Source organism: Calonectris borealis, chromosome 18 (genome assembly GCF_964195595.1).
Source record: "Calonectris borealis chromosome 18, bCalBor7.hap1.2, whole genome shotgun sequence".
In the NCBI taxonomy this organism is placed as follows: domain Eukaryota; kingdom Metazoa; phylum Chordata; class Aves; order Procellariiformes; family Procellariidae; genus Calonectris; species Calonectris borealis.
In genome coordinates this window covers 6,548,736-6,572,090 of record NC_134329.1, presented here as the reverse complement: position 1 = coordinate 6,572,090, position 23,355 = coordinate 6,548,736, and the positions used below count along the sequence as shown (strand labels likewise).

The following is a 23,355-nucleotide window of genomic DNA, read 5'->3' as shown; positions in this document are numbered from 1 at the left end:
TGGCCCTGGGAGCAGCGGGGACGTGGAGAATGGCCTCGTGCACCCCAAAGGGGGGACTCACCCCGCGGGGTCAGGGCTGTGCCCAGCCCCAGCACCCTGCAGGGCCCCCGCCTGGCCCCGAGGAAGCTTCCCCCCAGCAGCCGGGGTTGTTGCTCCCTGGGGATGCTCTCTCTGGCACGTGGGGCAGCTGGTTTGGTTGCAAAGGCCACGTGCCCCGAGGATGCGGCAGGGAGCTGGGCATCCCAGCGCCCAGCAACCTCAGCCGTGCAAGCGCAGCGGCTGCGCTCGGGGACCACCCGGGGCTGGTGGCAGAGACGGGAGAGGGGCTCGAGGCTGCCCCAGCACGTCGTGCTGGTCACCCAACAGCCGCTCCAGAGCTTTTCTTTTTGGGCCCGGGTTTGCAGCTATTAAAGGAGATTGCGTGGCCCTGAGTGGCAAAAGCTGCTTCCAGGACAGTCCATGGGGCTGCCGGGGCCCCGGGCGCTGCGGCTGCCTGCGGCATCCCACTGCCCATGGCTGGGATGAGCCCAAACCGGCCCTGCAGAGCCCAGGGGAGGGAATGGCAGCCCGGCAGGAGCCGTGCTGAGCACCATGTCCGCAACTCGCTGAGGTGCGCGAGGGGCTGGGATGTGCCGGACGGCAGCTGTGGGGATGCACGTGCCCTGCACTGGGTCCTGGGGCAGGTCCACGGGGGTCCTGGGCTGGGGACCCCTACGAATTAGCCCAGGAAGGTGGGGAGGGCAGTGGCTGGATCCCTCTGTGGTGCCGCAGCCGGAGGCATAGGGAATGGAGAAGGATGGCGGCAGGGCTGGGACCGTTGTAGGCACTTGCTCACGAACCCAACCTGCCAAAACCTGTCCATGGCGTGATTTCTTGCAGAGCCCCACGGTCACCTGCAGCCCCCCCAGCCCCACGAGGCCCCATCGCCGCAGCCGGGGCAGCTGCAGATCGTGGGGACCGACCCCTGCGCGCGTCACTGCCAGGGCAGGCGCTGGTGGCAGCACCCGGCGGAGGTGACCCTGCGCGCCGGGGCGGGGGGAGCGTCCGGAGGTGCCATCGGGGGGGCTGGCGGCACATCTGCTGCGGGACCCCCAAGACATGTTGCTTGCAGAGGAGAGCTGGTCTGGGCCACATTAACCCTGTGTGACACTTGCTGGGGTGGCGAGGGGGATCCCACTCCTCTGGGTGAGTGAGAGGGGACTGTGGGTGCTGCACAGCACCCGGGGAGTCTGATAGCTGTGTTGTCGTCCCCCCCGTGCCGGGAAACTCGCTCTGCTGCAGCCAGATTCGGCCCCCAGCCCTGTCGTGTCTCCCCAGCGCAGCCGGCAGCAAGGTGCCAGCCAAGGGGTTTCGCTGCCGCCCCTAACCCCCAGCACAGCCCGGCTACGGGGACGTCTCCCAGGCTGCGAGCCCCCGCCGCTGACCTCGGCTTTGTCCTGGTGGGATGGAGGGGCCTCTGTGCTGCTGTTCCTGCTGCCCCGTGGGGCTGGGAGGCTTCTCGGGGACCCGAAAAGGGGGGGGGATAATGGACCCTGGCGCCTGGGTGCCCACGCGCTCAGGCTGAGGATGCTGCCCCACTGCGTCGTGCCACCAGGACCAGACCCTGCCCGTCCCTGAAGCCCCGAGTTGGCCGCAGGAGACGGCAGTGGGAAGGGGCTCCCGTGGTGCCCCCAGGCCCAGGAGCCTCGTGGGGTCCCCCTGCGGCAGCACCGGCGTCGGCACTGGCACCGGCTGCGGGGCGCGGGCGCTCCCTTGCTGGGGATGCAGACGGGCAAAGCCAGACGTTTACCAGTTATTTGAAGGCTCGTTTTATCACGCATGGAAGGAGCCAACTTCAGCAGTTTGTGGCGGTTCCAGCGGCGGGGCGGCTCGCCGGTTTGTTGGAGGGATAAAGTCTCTGGCTCCAAAACTCCTGAAGCAGGGCTGGCGGGCGCTTTGTTTGCAAGGGCCGGTCTGGGTCTTGGCATGCATTCGGCTGATGCATGCAAGCTCCAAATCTCCTTGCCAACAAACCCAACAAAGCGGGCGACTCGAATGTGAAAGCTAATGAAATAACTCCCCGACTTGGTGTTTGGGGAGACAAAGGCTGCGGCCGATCAGCTGACCTTGGTTTTCATTGGGTTTTAATCCAGCATTCTCGCTTTGAATCATGCTTTAACTGTTTTGTAAATAGTTTTGGCACCATTCTTCTGCAGCTCGGTATAAATTCCACCTCTCGGCCCTAGCCCTTCACTGGCGCAAGCGGGTACTGGTATAACTGGTAAGACTTTTCGATTTATTGTCCTCTTTTTTGTCATTGCCTCCTCCCGACCCCCAGTGCCGGAGCTCCCTCCCGCAGTGCCGGGCAGAGGCGCGGAGGTGGCAGTGGGGTGCGGGCACGCAGGGGGTGAGCCGCGGGGACAGTCCTGTCCCTGCAGCCCAAACCGGGCGGCCAGCTCAGGAGTGTTGCCACCGGCCATGGCTCGGTTTTTATTTTATCGGGAATGACCCGTTTGCAGCTGGTTTGGAGCCTGCTCAGACACTGCTGGGCTTGAGGACGAGGGCCCTTCGTAGGGGCGGCTGTGCCAGGCGGAGCGGGGAGGGCTCAGCACCAGTGACCCTGCACACGCACAGGCGTGCATGGCCGGGGGGGCAGTGGGAGCCCCAGTGCTTCTCCCCGTCACCCCGTTCAGGCACCCACACGGCACAGGGACTCCTCGGCTGTCACTTGCGGTGCAGGGACAGTGGGAAAAGCCTCGGCTGCAGGGGCTGGGCTCCCCCGGGAATGACTTGGGAATGCCCTGGGCTCACGGGTCCCCTCGCTCCGGGCTAGAGGCCTTTTGCAGGTCCCATCACGGGTGATGCTGTGCTGGGACCATCACGTGGGCTCCTCCACGAGCTAGGGAGGTTTATCCTGCGAGCGAGTGGTGCTGAGCAGCCCTGAGCGGGGACTGGCACCCCTTTCTGTGCAAGTCAGCAGCAAGGAGCAGGCAGCAGCCGGGCGCCGGGCAGGCTGTGGGGTACGGGGGGGGCACAGATGCGGGGATGTCAGCGCAGTCCTGAGCGCGTCCTCGGTGCCAGCTTTTAACCTCCTGAGTTTTCCATCCAAGGCAGCGGACAACCCGGCTTATGATGGCTTCCGAGCACCAAATGCCAGCCTCCAAGCAGCAGCAAGCCAGCTCCAAGGTCAGTGCGTGGCTTCTCCTCGGCTCTGCGGCAGGGCCGGGGCACCCTCAGCCTCACCCAGCACCCAAATCATCCCCCTGGGGTGTCCTGGGGCCCCCGCCAGGCCGGGAGCAGCTGAGCTGCCGCCATGCAGCCCCTCGCCAGCACCCGCAGCGCTCCCGGCTGGTGCTGAGCCACTGGCAGAGGGACGGGGGGACGGGGAGCGGGGTGGGAGATGCATGGGATTCTGCTGGCATCCCACGGCGCAGGTGGAGCGGGTGGGAACGGATCAACCCCTGATCTCCCGCCACCGCTGCAGACACAGCAGATCCGCGCCCGCTGACCCGTGAAATCTCTGCTGAGCTGGCGGCGCTCGGCCCCGGGGCTGCCCTGGGCCCTCCCCGTGCGTGCTGGGCGCCCGGCTCGCTGTGTCCCGACGGCGGCCGCGGTGCTCGGGCCAGAGCCTGGCTGGAGCCTGGTGTGAGCGCAGGCAGCCCCCTGCGAGCAGCACCAGGGCGCTGGGCCGGCGCCGGCAGGGACTCGCAGCCGTGCAGGAGCGAGCGCTGCACGCTCAGAGGGAGGGAAACGTTGGTTCACGCTATCAGGCTCGTTAAATCACTGAAGTGCAGGTTTTGGGGGGCAGCACGAGGTCTGGGCTGCAGCAGACATGGGGCTGCGCTGAGCCACCGGCCGGGGACTGCGTGTGCCCCCCTCGCGGTGCCGGGGGCGGCGTGCCCCTCCTGAGGCCCCCGCTGTCTTCCAGATCGCCATCTTCGAGCAGGAGAACTTCCAGGGCCGCTGCCATGAGCTCAGCGCTGCCTGCCCCAACCTGAAGGATGCCGGCGTGGACAAAGTGGGCTCCATCCTCGTGCACTCCGGACCGTACGTGCTGGGGGGCCTGGGGGGGCCGCAGCGGGGCATGGGAGGGAGGCAGGGGCTGGGATGTGGAGGGGGTCTCCCCGCTGCCGGCACCTGCACCGCACCCCGGATTTCACACGGCCGATGCTGCCGTGCTGCTTCCCCACCCCGCCCCGGCGGGTGCCCGGTGCCAGCGGGAGCCCTGGGCGGGCTGGTCTCCCCCTCGGTGGGAGGGGAGCTGGAGGGGTGTGGGCATGGGCACGGATCGCGGCATTACCCCCAGTTCGGTTTCCTTCCTTCCGGGCGCGGGGACCGGCGCGGATGGCACCCCTCGGCAGTGCCGGCGCTGCCGGCGGCACCTCCTGCCCCCATCCACCTGCTGACCCCTGCGTGCGCCCTCGGAGGGGGGCCGTGCTCCCCAGGCTGGGGGCTCTGGGCAGTGGGGAGCCCCTGAAAAGCACCTGGGGAAGCACCAGGGCGGGTTCCTTGCCTGCACCCTGTGGCCAGCAACACCCTGGGAGGAGCACAGCCCCGTCTGGGATGTGCGGGTGACCCCGGCCTCTCTGGGTCCCCAGGGACCAAGGATTGGCGGTCACCACGTCTGAGCACCGCGCTGGCAGCGCCGGTGCTCCTGTGGTGCCGGTGCCAGCAGAGACCCAGGAGGGGCTGTGGCGGGCCCCGTGCGCTGGACGGAGGCATTGCTCCGCGGGCAGGGCTGCCCGCTCCCACCCTGGCACCCTGCCGGCACCTCACCGGGCACCGCGGTGCTCGTTTCCATTTTCCAACAGGGAGCAGAGGGGCCTGCGCCCTGCCAGGGGGCACGGCTGGGGGCTCAGCCCAAGGGCGTTTGCCGGGGTTGGTGCCGGGGGCTCGGTCCCCGCGCCGCTGCCCCGTCTGAAGCTCGTCCCCTGCTCTCTTCCAGCTGGGTGGGCTACGAGCAGGCAAGCTGCAAAGGGGAGCAGTTTGTGTTTGAGAAGGGGGAGTACCCCCGCTGGGACTCCTGGACCAACAGCCGGAGAAGCGACAGCATCACTTCCCTGAGACCCATCAAAGTGGTGAGAGCACCCAGACAGCCACTACCCACCCGCCAGACCAAGGTCTGCAGCCAGAAGTCTTCCCCAGCCTTCCCCCGCCCTCCCCAGCCCCGCGGGCGGAGGGGCACCCCCTCCTGCGCACCCTCGCCCCGGCCCTCGGGGCCCGGGGAGCCGGTGGGGGGTCGGAGGGAGCGCGGGGACGGGGGTAGTGGCAGGTGACCCCAGAGCGGAGGATGTCTGCTGGTAAGTCTGGCAGTGCCCGGGCGGGCGCCGGCTCTCTGAGCTGGGTGGAGGGATGCGGAGCACCCCTGGCACATGGTGCCGGCCCCTTGCCTCGGTTTCCCCATAGCCCTGGGCTTTGCCCCCCCTGCCCAGCCCCGGGTGCCGGCAGCCGCTGACGCCCCGTTTCTGCTCTCCCCGCTGCAGGACAGCCAGGAGCACAAGATCGTGCTGTACGAAAACCCCAGCTTCACCGGCAAGAAGATCGAAATCATAGATGACGATGTGCCCAGCTTCCACGCGCACGGCTACCAGGAGAAGGTCTCATCCGTGCGGGTGCAGAGCGGCACGTGAGTACCGGGGGCGGTGGGACCTGGGCGATGCCGGAGCATCATGCGGCTGAGCAGCTTCGGCTGTGCCGTGGTAGGGGCGATGGTGTGTGACCCCCGGGCTTGCCTTGGCAGGTGGGTGGGATACCAGTACCCCGGCTACAGGGGCTACCAGTACCTGTTTGAAAAGGGGGATTACAAGGACAGCTCGGATTTCGGCGCTCAGCACCCCCAGATCCAGTCGGTCAGGCGCATCCGGGACATGCAGTGGCACCAGCGCGGCGCCTACCACCCCACCAACTAGAGCCCCCGGCCCGCGCCGGGGCGTGGGGAGCGGAGAAAGCTTTCCCCCGGCCGCTGCTGTCCCCCCGCGGCCTCGCCTCCCGCCTCGCTCCGTGTGATGCACGCTGCTGCCGAAGCAACTGAATAAAGCTTGGAGTTTCAAAGTCCCGGCTCTGGCCCCTTCATTCCCGGGGGGTGCAGAGGGACCCCGCCAGCGGGATGCCCCCGTGCTCCTGGGCGGGGAGGGGGGCCCATTGCCGCACCCCCAATGCTCTCCGTGCCGCCCGCATCCCACCCGCCTCCCGGTCGCCCGCTCATCGCCAGCGGCATCGCCGTGGTCGCCGGCCGGCGCTGAAGGACTGAACTGCCCGGAGGGAGGTGGGCTGGGGGGCTCAGCAGGAGGGACGGGAGCTGCTCATCTCCGCCGCAGCCAGCACCCCTGGGGGGGTCCGGCCCGACTGCGACGGCTGCGGGGCTCAGCCCTGTCCTGGGGGGCACGGCCAAGGGTGAGCGGCTCCTCCGCAGCCGCGCGTCCTGCTGTGGCCACAAAGGTGTCCCCGGCGCACCACGGTGCCAGGGCGGATGCAACAACGGCTGGGGGGTTTGCCTTCCTGGTCAGGACCTCCAAGCCAAATAATTGCTTTAATTATTAGGCATTGTAAGCTTTACTTAGCAGTAATATTAATTTAGCATTAATAATGCTAAAGAATGCTTTAATGCATCCTAAGTCGAGCAAAGGAAGCTGTCGAGTGCCGGCTCCCAGTGGAACCGCAGCTCACGCTGCCCGGCTGCGCTCGGCGAGGCGGCGGCACCGTCCTCGCAGCTCCACGGCTCTGCCGGGGCTCGGTGCAGCGGCGGAGGCGGTGTGGAGGCTGCGGGGCCGGCCCGGTTCGGTCCCCTCCCCTGGCAGGATGCGGCCGCCGCTGTGTGTCCCTGCAGGATTGCGGCGCGGGGCGGCTGTGGGCATGTGGGGGCCGGGGGGCTGCACGGCTGGGGGGGGCCGCCTCCCAGCCCCCGTGATGTGCATCTGGCGGGATGCCCCGGCCACCCCCTGCCACGCTCTCACCCCTGCACCGCAGCTCCCGGGGAGCGGGGACCTGGCTGCCATGTTTTGGCGTGAACACCAGCAAACCCGGGCACCGCGGGGAGGTGGGGATGCGCAGCCCTCCCCTCCGTCGGCTCCCACGCGCGACCGCCCCGGCGGACGGTGTTTTGCCCCCTGAATCCTCCGTGTTTCAGAGCCCTTTCCGCTGTGCTCAGGGATGACTGAGCCCGGCATAAATCAGCGGTTTGGCAAGGCCCAGCTCCACCGGGCGAGAATCTGAATTAATCATTTGCCAAATGTTGCTGTGAAATGTCAGCTCCTCGGCGAGTCGTGCTTTGGCAGCGCGCTGCCATGTCGCCTCGACCGAGCCGCTTCCCTGCGAAAATCTGTGCGTTTCCCTCGACGGGGAAAATTCACGATGATCCCAGAGCTGAAAATTTCTCGTGAAAAATGGGGTTTTAATGAAAGTAGTGACACACGCCGCTCTGTGCTGCCGATGGGCGAGCACGGCCTCGTCTGGGCGTTTGGCTGTGAATCGTCAGTGGGAAACGGCGTCTTCAGGGGGTGCAAACTGCTGAAGTCAGCAGCGAGGCAGAGCAGAGACCCGCAGTGCTTGCAGCCAGGGACCGGGGCAGCCCCTGCGGGGGGGGCTGTGAGCAGCGGGGGGGTCTTGCACCAAAAGCAGAAGCGGAAAATGTGAATGAGCCCAGAGGCGGCTCGTCTGGGACTTGAGGGAATTTCCTCGTCTGGCGGCTGGCTGCACTCAGGTGGGTGCCCTCAGGTCACCTCGATGCTACTTCAGCTCTGCCGGCTGGGTTTTTCCGCTCTCTGACTCCGGCTGCTCCCTGGGGCATCAGGGGCCACCGCGCTGCCCCAGGTGCCCACGGCAAGGGGACTCGGTGATGCCCCGAGCCCCCGGGGTCCTGCCCGGCTGCATCACCTCCCCAGCATGGCAATCCTCGTTGCTGGCCCCACGGTTTCATGGCCTGAGCCAGAGATGGGAGGAAACAGAGTGGCCGCGGCACGAGCAGGACCTGGCCCCCCAGGCGGGTGCTTTGCACCGGCGGGTGGGCTGCACCCCGCTTGCCATGGGGCAACGGTGGTGCAGCAGAACAGGTGGTTTCTGCAGGGGCTCACATAGGAGGAGACGTGACCAAGCGAGGGCTTCTGTATGTGGCAACTGCTCCTGTTCTGACTCACCAGTAACCCCAGCCCCAAAACCTGCCAAAGGAAGTCCCGTCTCGTCCTGCAAACGGTGCTGCTGGGTGTCATCCACAGCGCAACCCGTGCCCCCACACGCAGCCGTCCTTGGCCGGGCTGGAGAGGTGCCGGGACAGAGCACCTCGTTCCCCGCCTTGCCCCCGCTGCCCGCGGAGGGGCCCCGAGCCACGGGGTTGGCAGCCGGACGGCTGCGCGGCTCTCGCTCCCCGCGCCACCAGGCACCACGGCTGCCGGCTGGGACGGAGCATGGGCGTGCTGCTGGGTGGGAGCGGCGTTATGCCCTGGTCGGCCTCCCAGCATCGCTGCTGTTCCCGGCTGCTACAAGCAGGGAGAGCTCCGGAGAGAGCCACTTCCCCATCTGGCTGCGTTTTTAAGGAGACACAGACAACAAATGTGAAGCCATCTGCCCGGCAACGCAGGCAGCCCGGCAGGGCGGGCAGATCTCCCAGTCCTCCCAGAGGCGTGGGCTCCACCGAGAGAGGCAAAGAGCCAGTCTGGTCTGGGGAAGGCGAGCAGAGACTCGCCGTGCGCTGTCACCCCGTGTCACCAGGGCAGAGCCGGGTCTCCGGTCTTGTGTCGCCCTGTGCCAATCGCCGAGGCGGGAGCTGTCAGATGCTGGCGCGTGGTCAGGACCCGATGGGGCCCTGGGTGCCACCCACCTTGCCTGGCGGCTGCCGGCAGCACGTGGGAGGTGATGGCATGAACAACCGCTGCACCCTCTGCGCTGGTCCCCGGCCGTGGCACGGGGCTGGCAGGATGCGGGGGGCACAGGACAGGGCACCCCACTAGCCCCTGCCCCGGTTACGGGGTGGCCGCACCGTGGGAGCAGGGAAAGCCGGGGTTCGGCTCTCGGGGCAGCAACGCTGCAGCACCGCTGTCAGCTGCGGAGCCCTCCTGGTTCTCCTCTTACAGGGATCGTTTTTCGGCCGCTTACGCTTTCCCAGAGGTTTGGATCCACCACCCAGGAGCGTGGGGCTGGAGAAGGCAGCGTGGGCTGCTCGCTCCGGCTCGGTGTCCTCCTCCGGGGTGTTTCCTCCCTTTGCTCCCTTTTCCCTTTTGAGAAACCGTAGAAGTGGTAGGACCTGGGGCGGGGGAGAGAAATCTGAGACTGGGCGGCGGTGCAGCTCCGCAGACAGGAACAGCAGAGCCAGCGGTTGGCGCTTGAAGCTGAGCAAACCCAGCGGAGGAGCGAGGGCTGGGCTCGAGGGTGAGGGCAACCGGCCTGTGCAAGAAGCACCCTTGGCTTCGGGGGGATTCGCCACCATTGGAAACGTCACCACCGAACCCAGTGTTTCGGGAGACGTGGTCACCCGAAAGGCACGGCTCCTCGGCACGGCCGAGCAGATGCCGTCACTGGCTCAGAGAGAAATGTGCTGCAAATTTTTTTTTTTTAGTTTTTTAAAACTTTTTAAAAAATGTTATTCAAAAGCACAAGATCGCCTCCGTCCCACGCGAGCTGCGGAGCTGCCATCTGCCACGCTGCTCTCCTGCCGCCCGCCCGCCCCGGCCCGGCCGCCCGCCGCAGCGGCTGGGTGCCCCTGGCCGCCCCAAGCTGCGCCTCCCGGACCCCCTCCCGCACCGCTGCCCCCCAGGCCTCGCTGCCGGCGCGCGGGGGAACCGCGGGCGCTGTCAGCGGCAGTAGCTGGTGATATTTCAGCGGTCCCACGGCTCTGCCGGCGGGTGGGTGGTTTTGCTGTCATGCCAATAGACGGGAGAGCTAAAGCTGTTCTGCAGACTGGCAAACTATTTTTTTTCAGCTGGCAAATACCATGGGGGGGCTCAAACCCGGTTGCCACCAGCCACACTGGGTTTCAGCCCCCTCGGGTGGCCGGTTCCTCCGACGCCTGCGGTGGCTGGGGCACGTTCGGTGCTCGCAGGAGCTGCAGGTGCCATCGGGCGGTGGGGACCCCCGGGACCCTCTGCAGGTTAATCCCCCCCGAGCGCCGGGGGCCCGCGGGCCGGAGGCAGGAACGGGTGCTGGCTGCAGGGGAAAGCGCAGCAGCAATTTGCTATGGAGTAATTCATGCCAGAATAAAAATAATGCAAAACTCTGGCTAAATCACACCTGAGATTTAGGTGCCTTTTCGTTCCTGTTTTATTTTTCATCTTGAGCACCGGCCATTGTCTGTCCTTGCAACGTGCCTTCATGGGGGAGCGTGTCCCATGCGGCATGGGCTGGCTGGCGGGGAGGAAGCAAGTGCGGTGGGAAGAGATGTGAAGATGCCCGGTGCTCACACTGGCTTTCCTTCGCCTTCCCACTGTGCCCGCCGAGCCCAGCGGCGGCAGCGGGGCGAATCCCTCTTTGTGTGCAGGGTGCCGAGGCCCTGGGAGGCACGCCAAGGTCGGGGAAATCATTGGCTAAAAAACAATAGCCTTGAAAAATATGAAATGTTTATTCTTAGTTATAGTGGGGTGAGGTCTGTCTTGTCTGCAACCTGGATGCTTTGGGCATTGAATGCACCCTGCCAACTCTTAGGCGTTTACTGCAGGTTTCACATTTTTTGTCCTTTGAAAATTATTGTTATTGTTATGTTTAATTCTCCAGCTTCTGGAGCCACGTGACTACGTGAGATTCTTAGCTTTGATTTTTTTTTCTTCTTTAAATTAAATTGAGCCTCTAGCCTCCTGTTTGTGCATACACGCACAGACCCTAGCCACCAATACTAAAGGCTTAAGAAAGGAAGGAAAAATAAGCAGGAACCCAACAGGTATTATTAAAGTCTTGTGGTTTTCAGGGCAGATTTGTGATTTATCAATGCTCAGCTTTGGCACATGGAAAAGTAACCTCACCTCTGATTAATGCGAAAGTTGGGACAAGGGTGAAATAACCGGGCGTCGTTTCTCCAGCCGAGAGAGGAGCCTCTCCCCGCTTCGGCGAGGGACGCCGGGCTCCTGCTGTCCCCGGGGCGATGGGGAGCAGCGGGGCTGGGCAGCGGGGCTGGATGCTGAGCTCCCAACGGCTGCTGCGGCCTTGGTTTTCCCCCTCTTCTGATTAGAGAAAACATCTGGGGAGAAAAAGCAGCCGCTGTGAGCGAGGGGACCTGCTGCGCGGTGGGTCCTGCCGTGGGCTGGCACCACGCTGGCTGGCAGAGCTGGGGGGCAGGAGGGGTACGCCGGGCGCTGGCACTGTGCCGCGCGGCCCCGGCGAGCAGAACGACCCTGCTTGGCTTGTCTTGATAAAATCACCTCTGTTTATGGTTTTTAGTGCTCTGTGTGAGGGGTGTGTGGGGCTCAAGTGATTTTTCCATTTCAGGCTCTGAATGCTGCAGCCAAAACGCAGGATTAGAAGTGGAAGGGAACTCAGCCGGTTCTGATGGCTGCTGGACACCAGCACAGGACCCGTTAGCGTTGCTGGCCTCCTGCCAGCCCGGGGTACGGCTTCTCCCGTCTTAGAGGGGGCCGTGCGGGTCAGCGGAGGAGATCTCCAGTACTTATAAGCAGAGGTAATACCAGGTCCTGTCCAGCAACCGGTGAGACAAATGCGCCTTGATCTCCTCGTGGTACCCTGGGCTCCGCGCTGCGCCGGGAGCAGATGACCGGAGCTGATGGATGCTCCTGGCCAGAACGCCAGGCTGCCATTCGCTTTCCTGCTGCTTGTTTTTGTTCCTAACATTAGTGCGAAGAGGGAGAAAAAGGAAGGAAAGAAAGCTTTACAGCTTCCTAGGCTTCTTTCAGCAAGTAAAACTCCTGTCCAGTTGAAATGCTAATTAAGAAACATCGCTTCTTCAAAGGCCAGAATTGGAAACAGCCACATGGAGACGTAATGGGATTAAAAGGTATCAGGGGATTACAGCAGCGGCAAGGGCTCAGCGCGCGGCTCCTGCCCCGTGCACTGCAGCCAGTCGCTCAGTGTGTTTTTCCCAGCGCTTGATTATGAAACACTCAGGACAAAACCAAAATGTTTTAATAACACGAAAAGCCAAAGGGATGCGCCGGGAAATAGAGAGCGGGCTGCAGCCGAGGGTGAGGAGCCCCCTGCGCATGGCTGCGGCGCTCAGCCCCGGCCCCCGCGCGGGGGCTGCAGACACCCCCGTGCCACTCTGCCGCGGGACGGGGCTTTGCATCGAACGGCTTTACCCAAACACATCTGAAAAAAGAAAATGTTGTCTTTCCCTCCGGGCGAGCGGCCAGGGCAGCCCCGATTGCTTCCTCGTCCCGCTGCTGCCGGCAATTAAACCCCGGCGATCGCCAGCAAACGCGGTGTGACCCATCCATTGTGCCCGCGCACTGCGAGCCGGCATCAGCGCTGCCGCCTTTGTACAGAAAATAGCAGCTCGAGGTGGGTAATTGGAATATGAGCAGCCAACGCCATTATATAATTTAAGGCTGTGAAAACCAGCGGCGGGGTCTCGCTTTCAATGTCAACACGAAAGGCAAAGAAACTATTTTCAGTGATGTAAACTCCTGGGCAGCAGAAGTGCCAATTAGGAAACATCTGTTCCTCGTAGTCCAGGCGGACTATGAGCAACCGCGTGGCAACATAATGGGATTAAAATATATCACCAGATTATGTTAGTGCTGCAAAGATCAGCTGCTGTGGATGTTCTTATGAAATCAGGGGGAAAAATGAAAAACAAATTTCTCCCTTCAGGATGGACATAACCTATTTTTTTCTTTTTTTTTTATTTCTTAATTTGTGTCTTACGTAACGTGCAGGAGCTGGTGCCATACCTTTTCTCTGTACGGTTCAGTTCATCTAAGAGACAGCCCGGGCTGAGCTGAGTTTAAGCAATTTCAGAGGAAGTGGCCACGTGAGCAGCTGGTCCCTCCCGGTCCGCGGGCGCTGCCTGCGCGGCCGTGGCTGCACGGTGGGAGGCTGCAGCCCGTGTGAAATGCTTTACCCGGGTGCCTGGGGTATGAAATGGTGGCTGTCCCCCCTGCCACCTCTGTGCGGCCTCTGCTCCCGCTGGCGGGTCTGGAAGGTGCGGCGTGAGCAGGATTCGGTCCCTGGGTAGAGCCGTGCCTTGTGCAAGAGGCAGGAGTCAAGCAGCGGCGGGCGGCTCGTGCAGGAGCGGGGCCGTGTCTGCGAGCACCCCCGGGGCGCAGCGGCGAGAGGCTCTTCCCCTTGGGCTGTGTCCTCTGCTCGTAACGTTTGGCCTGCAGAAGAAGACTGAGCGAAGCACTAGGAAAGAAGAAATTCAAGGCAGGGAGAGAAAGATGATCAGAGCATGAGAGAAACCTGCATTGTGTCCCATGCCCGCCAGCTCGCCTGCACACGGGGCCACCCCGGGGCTCCCCCGCCGATGGGACCCCAGCACGGCTTGGCTGGTTTGGGACCCCCCATCCCTCCCACACCCCAGCCGACCCACCACGAAAGGATTCTGTGCAGCAACAAGCAGCGATTTCCAGCCACCAGACACTGCAAAGCCAGCAGACAATAGGGACATTCTTCAGAAAACCATACAAATAACACAGAAACACGCACACTATTTTGGGATGCTCATATGCTCTAAGGCAAATGTCATTTGTATGTAACATCCATTTAGGGAGCCGAGTAATGAAGTCATGCATCATAAGGAGGGAACCGCTCACTTAGCAACCTTCCCATCGCATGACGTCTTCCCTCTCTGCAGGACGGGATTGCTCCTTCAACAGCCAGGAGAACAAAATGCTGCTCGCAGCTGCCAAAAGAGGCATTTTTAATTGAAAGACACACCAGCTCCCATTAACATCAAATTCTTGATTCAGGCTTGTGCCCCGAGTTAGACCCCAGGCAGCCTTTTACGAGGGGCGGTTCGGGTCCTGCTAGCTTCTGACTTACACCAGCACATTCGAGCGCTGCCTTCCTGACGGCTTCCTCTGCTCTTCTACGGGAGGAAAGAAGCTGGGGCATGGGGGGGGGAAACGGAGCCCTTCCATTTTGGGGACTGAGCAGGAGAGCTGCGATTTCAGTTCCCGTTGAGAGCTGCTGAGCCGTCAGGGTGTCTCTCTGACAGCGCTGCAATGGCTGATGGCAAACGCAGCAGCATCGTTTACGGGAAGCGCAGCTATAAAACCTCCTGGCATTTTGTTCATGAAAAGCGTCTTCGGAGAAGCAGATTGAAAACCAGCCCCTGCTCTCTGCCAGTGCTGCTCGTGCCACCGCAGATTTTGTCTGCGATGTGCCACACGTGGAGGCGAACGGGCACAGGAGTGCGCTGGGCGCGCTGGGCGCACTGGGTCATGCTGGCAGCAGGACAGCAGCAGGGAGGGAGAGGACGGCTGTATCACATCGGGGGGAGCGTCTGTCCTGGTTCACTCCGAGGTTTCTGGATAATAAGCAATTAAGGGAGAGAGATTTACAGAAGATTAAGTCAGAAGGCAAAGTCCATTACCTGCTGAGATGAGCTCCAAAGGAAGAGGCTGAACGGGGAAGTAGGACGCTTTAACTGTTGAAGTCCCTTTCGACACCGAGCCGGTATCCGAAGGACAGCAGCGGGGATGGTGGCCCCTGCAAGGATGCCGGCCCGAGGACCGCAGCAGGTCCACGCGCTGCCTTTCCCTTGCCACAGTAATGGCATTTTGGTACCTGCATTAGCCCCGATTCTCTTGTAACAGCCTGGCTGATGAGAAACGTGAGCATACGTGACGGAGCGCTTGGTTTAAGCACCTGTTGTGTGCAGTGTGCCTGCCACGCTGCAGCTCTCGCACAGAAAGCAATAGGAAAGGTGTTATTTGCTGAGTTTGCAGTGCATGTGCCTACACGACAACGTAATTAATACCTTGCATTTTCCTGTGTGTGGTTTGGAGGCATTTAGTCCTTCTCTGCCCTACCCAAGCAGAAAGGAGCTCATTGCTTTTAGTGTTTAATCGAAACAAGTATCTTTTCTACATCCCATCTGTTTGATGTGCTCTTAGTACAGTGCATGGTAATGACCGCTTCTCTTAGAGGACAAAGGAAATTGTCCTGTCGGAGAGGTGCTTTTCACCAGCACCACGGGTCAAGCTGAGCTAAAGATGCTAAATCCATGTGAATGCGTTTTAGCAGAAAGATGCTTTTGAGGTCACTGACCGTTTATTCACGGTGCTTTTTTGACATGCAAATCTCTCTGTGAATTGTCCCTTTTTTCCCAGGCAGGCTGTCTTCGGGATGCTGCAGCTATCTGCCCGGATGGGCCCCTGCACCCCACCCATGGATGGGCTCCCGTGCGCCTCTGGGCAAGGCGGCCTCATTGCAACCGCGTTTCCTCAGCTGTGAAATGAAGATAATTTACTGGTTTGCTTTACAAGGGCACCGAGAGGGTAGATTAATTGTTTGGCATATGGGGACCGCAGACAGGATGGGTTACGATCCTGCAAATCCTTCTGCTTCATTGTCATGCACAGTGCAGCAGGAGTGCACTGCGCCGTGGCGATCGTGGGCTCCTTTCCCCCGTGGACCTTTCCTGCGGCATCGCTCCTGACCAGGAGGCCACAGACTCGGGCGCCGGCACAAGGGCAGAACCAGCGTCCCGGGCACGGCACAGCCGGCAGCTCTGGTGGCCTCACGCTTGGCATGCAAAGGGCAACCTGGCCTCCAGCATCCGCGCGCGGGGCGATGACGCAGCCATTGCTGCCTGCCGGAGGCACCCGCTGCCACACGTACCTTTGGTGTCTGGATTAAACCTGGTATCCAGAGCCTGAAAATCTGCTTAAGGGAAAGCTGACACAATTCTGTGGGTTCCCAGGGCGTGCGCTGCGGGGCGGGGGCAGATCCCTCCCTGCTCTCCTGCTAATCCAAGGCAGGTGCCCACGGACGGTGCACCCGCTGGCTTTAACCACAGCTGATATAGCGGGACGCCCCTTCGCACCATCCTACAGCCGACGAGAGAAAAATCACCTTACGGGATGATGTCCGGTGCCTGCAGATGGGCAGCAGATGTCCCCGAAATGGCCAGCCCGCCCGCAGCCCCCGGCCCTTCCCCGCAGCAGGGAGGTCCCCGGCGGCGTTGCCTTGTCAGGGAGCAGGGCCGGAGCCACACCGCACGGTCTTCTCCCTGCTGGCTCCTTCCCCGGTACGGATGATTTCCCGAGCATCCTCATCCCCCTACCAGCACCAGTCCCTCGGCGTCCCTGCAGTGAGCTGTGCCCCCCCTTTGCTGGCCATCAGCTTGCTGGGGAGCTCCTTCCCCGCGCTCTGTGCAGGTCCTGGGGATGTTTGCTGCAAAATCAGGAAGTTTTGGGGAAAGGCAGCACACCTGCCCGTGCCGGGCACAGCGGCACTGCGCAGCTCCTCCGGGACCCGGGCACTACCGACACCCAAGTAAGCTATCACTGTCATCTCCTGCCAAACTGGAGAAGGCAGGAATTAAGCTGCTGAGCACACACTTCTTCCAAAATTACCTCATTTATTCAGAGAATCAGATGCCGCAGTCTTTCATGGCTTCTTGCAAGGCTCGAATCTTGTGGGATGCGAGGCTATTAATAGGAACCAATCTTTCCCCTTCTTCTCCTCCAGGCTAAAGGGAGAAGAATTCAAACAAGGGCCCCTTTGATGTGACAGAAGTACAAATAAACTCCATGCCATTTTGTTCCCAAGCTGGCAGTGCATTCCTGCCGCTTCACCCCATGTTTCTGGTGAGGTTTCTTGCGCGAGGGCTCGATCCGCAGCACCCGGGGTGCCCTGGAGCAGGGCGGCCGAGGCGGAGGAGCAGCCTGCAGCACCGCTCTGCTGCCACGGGACACGGAAAGCACCAGGTTGGTTTTGTTTTGCAGAAAGAGTTGTTTTCTCTCACTGAAATAGAGCGCGATGCAGCCAAGTAGAAAAATTAACGGCATAATGGCTGGCTCAGGCAGAACAGCGTGATTTCCCTGCTGGTTTCCTCAGCAGGCTCGGAGGAAGGACTTTTCCCAAGTAGGTTTTAAACACAACGAGCAGGTAGGGAGAAAGAAGGGCTGGGACACAGGCAGTGGGGAGCAGGAGGCTGGGGCAGCCTGGCTTTCCCCGGTGTCTTGCTTCCTCCATCCGCAGCCGACGGAGATGAGCCTCCTTCCACACCTCGTTATTTGTGGGCACGGTGGCCGGTGCTGCAGGCAGAAGGCATCCCCTCCGCTGGGCAGGAGGCTCTTGCCTCCAGCAAGACGACAGTGGACGAGCAGCGAGGGCAGCGGCCGAGCAGGGCCAAGCCGGCTCCGCTCTGCCCGGGGCGAGCCCGAGCTGCCAGGCTGGAGGAAGGGGCCATCCAGCGCCGCTGGAGGCACGTGTGCTGGAGCTCCACGCCCCGGTCCTGGGCGAGACGCTGACGCCTGGCTCTCGGTGCCGCGCAGCTTCTGGTGCCAGAGCGCGGCAGAGCCGCCCCGCGCTCGCCCAGCACGGGGGGATGCGCCGGCTCGGGGGTGGCTCGGCCATGGGGGACCGCGACTTCGGCTTCTGCCACCCTGCACCTTCCAGCTGACACTGCTGCCGTCTGCGGTGACATCAGGCGCCGAGGGCCAGCTCGGGGAGCAGAGGTGTAGTATTGGATTCGGGTGAATGATCAGCCAGGGCAGCAAATGCCAATTTGTGTGCAAATAGACTTTGAGTACGAAAAGCCAGGGAAGAGAAATAACTAGAAAGCATTTCCCACATAACTAGAATTGTTTCCAAGGAGCATATTTTAAAGGTTTTCTAGCAGCCTGGCTTGGCTGGCTCGTCGCAGGCAGCCTTCCTGGCACTCCGAGGGAATTTCAGCAAAGCGGCGCTGGCGCCCCGCACCCCCCGGCTGCCAACCTGCTCCCACCGCGCCTGGTGCATTCGGCATCGCCCTGGGGCTGCCGCCGTCCGGAGCGAGCCCTGCGCCCTCCCACTGCCTGCCAGAGTTAACTGTGCCCTTCTGATATACTCCTGCACCAGGCAGCAAAACCACCCTGGAGCTGAGGGCTTTTATTTTCAGCACTGCATGATTTACCTTCCATAAGATGTTGTGACAGGATCTGAATTAATTCTGCCATTTCAATATCTCCACAGTTGTCGGGTTTTCTCCTTCTAGCCCTCAAAATTTCTAGCTAAATTAGTCAATTATTGATTTTTTTTCCCCTTTATCAAGTTACATTCAAGCCAGACCGTGGAACAGTGAATGCTGAATGGTTCCCTCTTGACGTCTGTTTGTCTAATCAGTCTGTACAGCGAAAATGCTTCTTTAATGCCAGCTGATATTAGCTCTCCCGTACAGTGCTGAAGGGGGAGTCTTTTTAGGGCTTTAAGACATTCGCTGTTACAGTCCTCATTGGGTTTATTTGCTTTAAACTCTAACAACACACGCTGTTGTTTTTGTACCAGGGAGCCCCTGAAGACGGGTCAGTTCTGAGCTGGGCAAAGGACGGCAGGAGTGGAGGAGCCCAGGGGGGTCCTCTGCAACCCCAGGACGGGGGGGTCTGTGGGGCCACTGCCCCTCCTCTCCTGGCTCTCAGCAGGCACCTCTAACCCCAGGGACAGGGCTGCAAGGAGCCTCAGCAAGGTCTGAGATGCTATGGCCATATTGTGATCGAGCTGTAAGGAGAATCCAGGGGGGAGATTTAAGTGTAAAAATGGCTCGAACTTCTCCTTGGTCCCCTCCTCCGTGGCAATTCATGCAGGGCAGCCCCCCTCGCAGAGGAACACGGGGTGGGTGCAAGTGGCACCAGGTGATGCTGCTTAAGGAGCAGAACCAGGGCGGGGGATTAGCCCAGATCCGCGGGTTACTGCGGCAGTAACAGCGGGTGTTCCTGTGCCGGTCCTGTGCCTCGGCTGCTTACCCGGGGCTGCGCTGGTTTTGGCGCGGTGATGCCGGCTCTGCACGGGGATGCTGCTCCTGCGCTTTTTACGCTTGCACTGGCCAGGTCAGAGGCATGCTTCTTTTTTTAGATGTGTGCGTGGTGGGAAAGCAAGCTGTTTCATCGCCGTGCTCAGCTTTAGTAACATTCCTGTGCGCTCTGCGAAGAGGTCACAGCCAGCCCCGGCAGCACGCGAGGGCATCGGGCTGCGGGCTGTAGGGACGGCAAAAACACAGCCCATGGGAAGGGACCCATGGCTTTGCACAGCAGCGGGTGCGTGTCACAGCTGGCAGGGACGGCTTGTCTGGCACTCATGTTTTCAAGGAAAAGCTTTATTTTTTTGCCATGCCTGTGGAGCTAGCAGTCGTCGTTCAGGTGCTAAGATCGTTTTTACATTTGACGTCTGTGGGTGGCCTCAGGTGAAGGTCTCTGTTGGCACACAAATGTCCCTGTTAACTCTCCATTTACAGCTCAGTTATAAAGTAAATAAATAAATTGTCTTCAGTAACTGTTCTTCCCAGTAAATGATTTGGCTCAGCCCATACAGCTTGGATTTGAACCCTCTGCTGGGACTTCTGGTTCTCAATACAAGCAAACAAGCCTGATCTGCTGCTGCGGAGAGCCCAGCACAGGGAGTGCTGTCATTTCGGTCAGGCCACCGGTCCCTGGGAACCCCTCGGGTCCTCGGCCCCTGTCGTAGCACACCCTTTCCGTGACAGGTTTATGCCAACCTGCCTCACCACCAGCATCGCACCCTGGGGAAAGCAGAGCCCCGCTTCTTTGCAGATGAGCGAGAGCTGGCTTTCCCATCCCTTAGGCTGGGTTTTTCCCATTATGTTAAAAGATTTGCGGGGCTCCAGGTACCTGATGAGCTCCCCAGCTTGTGACACGTGCTGGTACATGAACCATCAGTGCAGCAGCTTGTCTGCAGCGGGGCATTTGGACTCGGTCACAAAATAGATGTTTACTGTTGCTATTAATGACCATTAATGGCTATTAAAGAGAGCGATACTGCCGGAGCATCAGCCCAGCTGATGGGTAAAGGGACCAGCCCCCCGAGAGTGCGCAGGCTGGGAACACAGAACACCAAGGTGCTACAAAAGCACTGCTAGGAAAAAAGCGTCTGGGGTTGTGGTGGGTTGCACGCCAGCAGCATCTAACCGGAGCATTTCAGAGAGTTGTGCTATTCCGGTTCAAAAGCCAGGGTCCCCGTTTATGGCAGATGTAGAATAGAATATTGTCTTGCAGCCCGGACGGACAGGACATTAGTAGCTGTTAGCCTGTTACGGAAGAGGATTATTACTAGAATTAGTGCTGATGTACACGGACCATTCTTTTCAGGAGAAAAAAGGGAATTTGCAGAGGATCCTTTCTGGCTTCTTTTAATTCCCCACTGAATGGGCGGAACGACAAATCAGAGAGGTTGTCACTGGCGTCCAGCGGTGCCCTGGGCACTCCTGCAGGATACGTGCCGTGCTGGATGCTCGGAAGGGTGCACGCTCTGCTTGGCAGCAGCAGAGACAGGCACGACAGTTTGGGCAGAGCCGGGGCTCAGACTATTCAAGTACAAATGTTTGATGGTGAATAATATGTTTGATAATTTAATTACCATTTGTTTCCTAATTAAAACTTAGCCTCATCATCACGTCAGCTAGTTACAAAAAGGAACGTGATGATGTTAGACTACCTTGAGTGCTCTACCTATCAGAAGTGGTTGAAGTACCTTCCTTAAGAGGATTTAGGAGAAAGCTGGAGGAATTTGTGGAGATGCAGAGGAGCCATCGCGTTTCTCCGGGAGGCCAGAGCTGCAGCGCTCATTCGCCTCCCGAGGTTCAGGGTGCCTATGCGACGGCAGTGCAAAGGCAGGGGCTGTCTTCTGTAAAATTGCTCCTTCTGGAATAGTCAGTGAATAAAGGCAGCAGCAGAAATGGCCATTAATTACTCTATTTGTTTTCCATATTGCCTCTCGCTGCTTCTTAGCATAGCATTAAGGAGATGGTATGCAACTTCAGTCTCAGCGCGGGTGCTGCAGAGGAGTGCCCGCGTGGGGGCCTGGCTGTGCCTCCCGCCCTGCTCCGCTCCGCGTGGGTGGGCAGGGGGGGCAAAGCCACCCCGGACCCCAGAAATCGGAGAAGGCCGACAGGCAAAGGGAATAGCGTGAGGCTGTTTCCTTGGGACGCCGGGCTAAAAACGTCCCCCTGCGCCGCGTCCCGCGGGAGCCGTGACTCTGCACCTTCTTGTCTCTGCTGTAGGGCAAGACCGGGAAAAGGCAGCAGACCGAGGAGGGCTTACATTGCCTAATTTTTACTAAGAATAGTTTGCATTTATTTATCTCTTACTGTCCTCTGGGCACTTTACCGTTGCTTGCTAATGAAGCCTCACACAACCTCATTAAGCAGGAGCTGCTGCTCCTGTGCTTTACCTCCAGGTAACCCTGCGGTCAGAACCCGATTTCAAACACTTTGGCGAGAGGAGCTCGGCGGAGGCGTGGGGAAGGGCCTTCTGCCCTCTCCCTTCCAGCCTAGCACGCGGTCGCACCCCAGATAATACTGCCAGAAGTAGAGGAGCCGCAAAACGTAACCTCCCTGCTTGGCTATTACACAAACAAGCCACGGAGAGTCAGATCCCATCGGGACCCATCCCCAATGAATGTATCATCCTCTACCAGCACTGCTGAGGAGGAGCAGGGAACGCCGCTGGCTTGCTCTCTCTGTAGACAGCAGCATCCCATGGAGGGAACTGAGCTAAACACTGCTTAACGCTCTTAATCTCAAACTATGCGCATTTCTGGTAAGATGTTAGAAATATTTAAAAAATAGCATTTTATAATCTTCTGTGTGAACGTTCTCCTCAAGAGGTATATTGTTAGCATTAACCATGCATAGCAGCAAAGACCTTATTCATTACCAGATTTGCCACAGGTTCGAGGGCAGCAGGACGAATATGCCTCCGTCCTGGTGTGCCGTTTTGCACCACTATCTTGGTGGGATGATGTTAGTATAGGGCGCGCTAATAAATCTACTTTAGACGCGTTACTCTCTGTAATATCATGTGTCATCCTGCGAAGCACAGCAGTGCAAAATTAAACATTTAAATCTTATACAGATGGTAGGAGAAGCTCACTCCTCGGAAGGAAGGAACACCAGAGAGGAGGCAGGGTTTCTTGGCTCTGCAACGGATGCACGCAAAACCCTGCGCTCGAGCCCAGACAGGCCTCGAGACACGTTTAAATTGATTGAACAGTATCAGTCAGCACTCACAGAAATGTCAGGAGATACTTAAATGCATTCAGGGCGTGCGTGAGTGTATCATATTCTGACCTCTGCTAACCCTGGCATCGATTAATTCAGGGTTTCCTTTACCTAGCGGAATACACAGGCCGGCACCGAGCGCTGTTTATAAACACACACAAATACCACATCCAAACACTGACACCGACACACAATGCATAAAGCAACACTCACAAAAAAGCCAACCCCAGGTACAATACAGACAAACACTAAACCTGGGATACAAACAAGTGCTAAGAAAAGCTGCAGACTTGCACTTGGGGAATGGAACTTCCCTGCGAGGGATGCTAGCACTGCCCGTGCCGCTCTCTGCAGCTTCAGCTTTGGGAAAAAAATCAGGGCTGCTCCCACTCCATAATTAAAAAAACGCCCACCCAAGTGACCTTCAAAAACTTCTGAATATAAAACTGCAAAATGCATGAGTTTTACATGCTGCGAGAGGTCACAATTAATAAACAGACCCCCTGCCCCCATGCTGGTGCAGCACAGCTCCAGCTGGGTGTAAGGAGGGAAGCTGGAGCTCTGCTAGCCGGCAGCGTGCCCATCTCCCCAGGCATGCAGAGGGGTGGCCAGGGGGTCATGCCACCACCTCTGACTGCATTGCAAATACACATTTTAAACGAAGAGTGAAGAGAACACCTTTTATTATAACCCACCACTGCTTCAGCTCCAGCTGCTGCTGCCACGCCAGCTAGCACCAATGGAAACACAACAGCAGGAAGAAGAGAACAGGTTTCTTAACTGGGTTTCTGTATTAGCCATCACCAAACACGACTTCCTAGAAATTGCCACCAAGAATGCCTTTGAAGTGTGCATTACAATAATATCCAGATAATAATGGCGAAAACGTGGCATAGGAACAAGGAGAACATTATGAAGCCTAAGTGGCATTTTTGTGGCCATTATTGCAATCATCATCACCGTAAAGTCATTTAAATCTTTTAGAAAACAAAAGGGCCGTCTTTGGCGGGTAGCGATGGCTTTCTGTTTGCTTTCTGCTCCCCCCGGTGTGGGTGCATCATGATAGTGGTGTTTAGCAACATCATCGGGCCAGCGCTGACAACCTCCCTGCAGTGCTGCTGCTGCTTCTGCACGTTCACGTTTCGGGAAGCAAAACCCCGTTCTCTCCATGGAACTATCTGTGAGTGGAGGGGCAGAGGGGCCGCAGGAGCTGCAGCTTAGCCAGCAGCAATGCATGTGGAGGAGCCAGCAAAATGCACGTGTCCGCTCACGTAACCAGGCTA

At 59.8% G+C, this 23,355-nt stretch overlaps 1 protein-coding gene across 1 annotated transcript; it reads left to right on the top strand.

Moving 5' to 3' along the window:
* Positions 1–2,312: 2,312 nt before the first annotated feature.
* Positions 2,313–6,027, top strand: CRYBB2 (crystallin beta B2). Its single transcript, XM_075167510.1, has 5 exons — positions 2,313–3,165; positions 3,908–4,026; positions 4,925–5,057; positions 5,463–5,605; positions 5,720–6,027. The coding sequence occupies exons 1-5, from the start codon at positions 3,109–3,111 to the stop codon at positions 5,886–5,888; spliced, it is 621 nt and encodes a 206-aa protein (XP_075023611.1). The 5' UTR covers positions 2,313–3,108; the 3' UTR covers positions 5,889–6,027.
* The last annotated feature ends 17,328 nt before the right edge of the window (positions 6,028–23,355 follow it).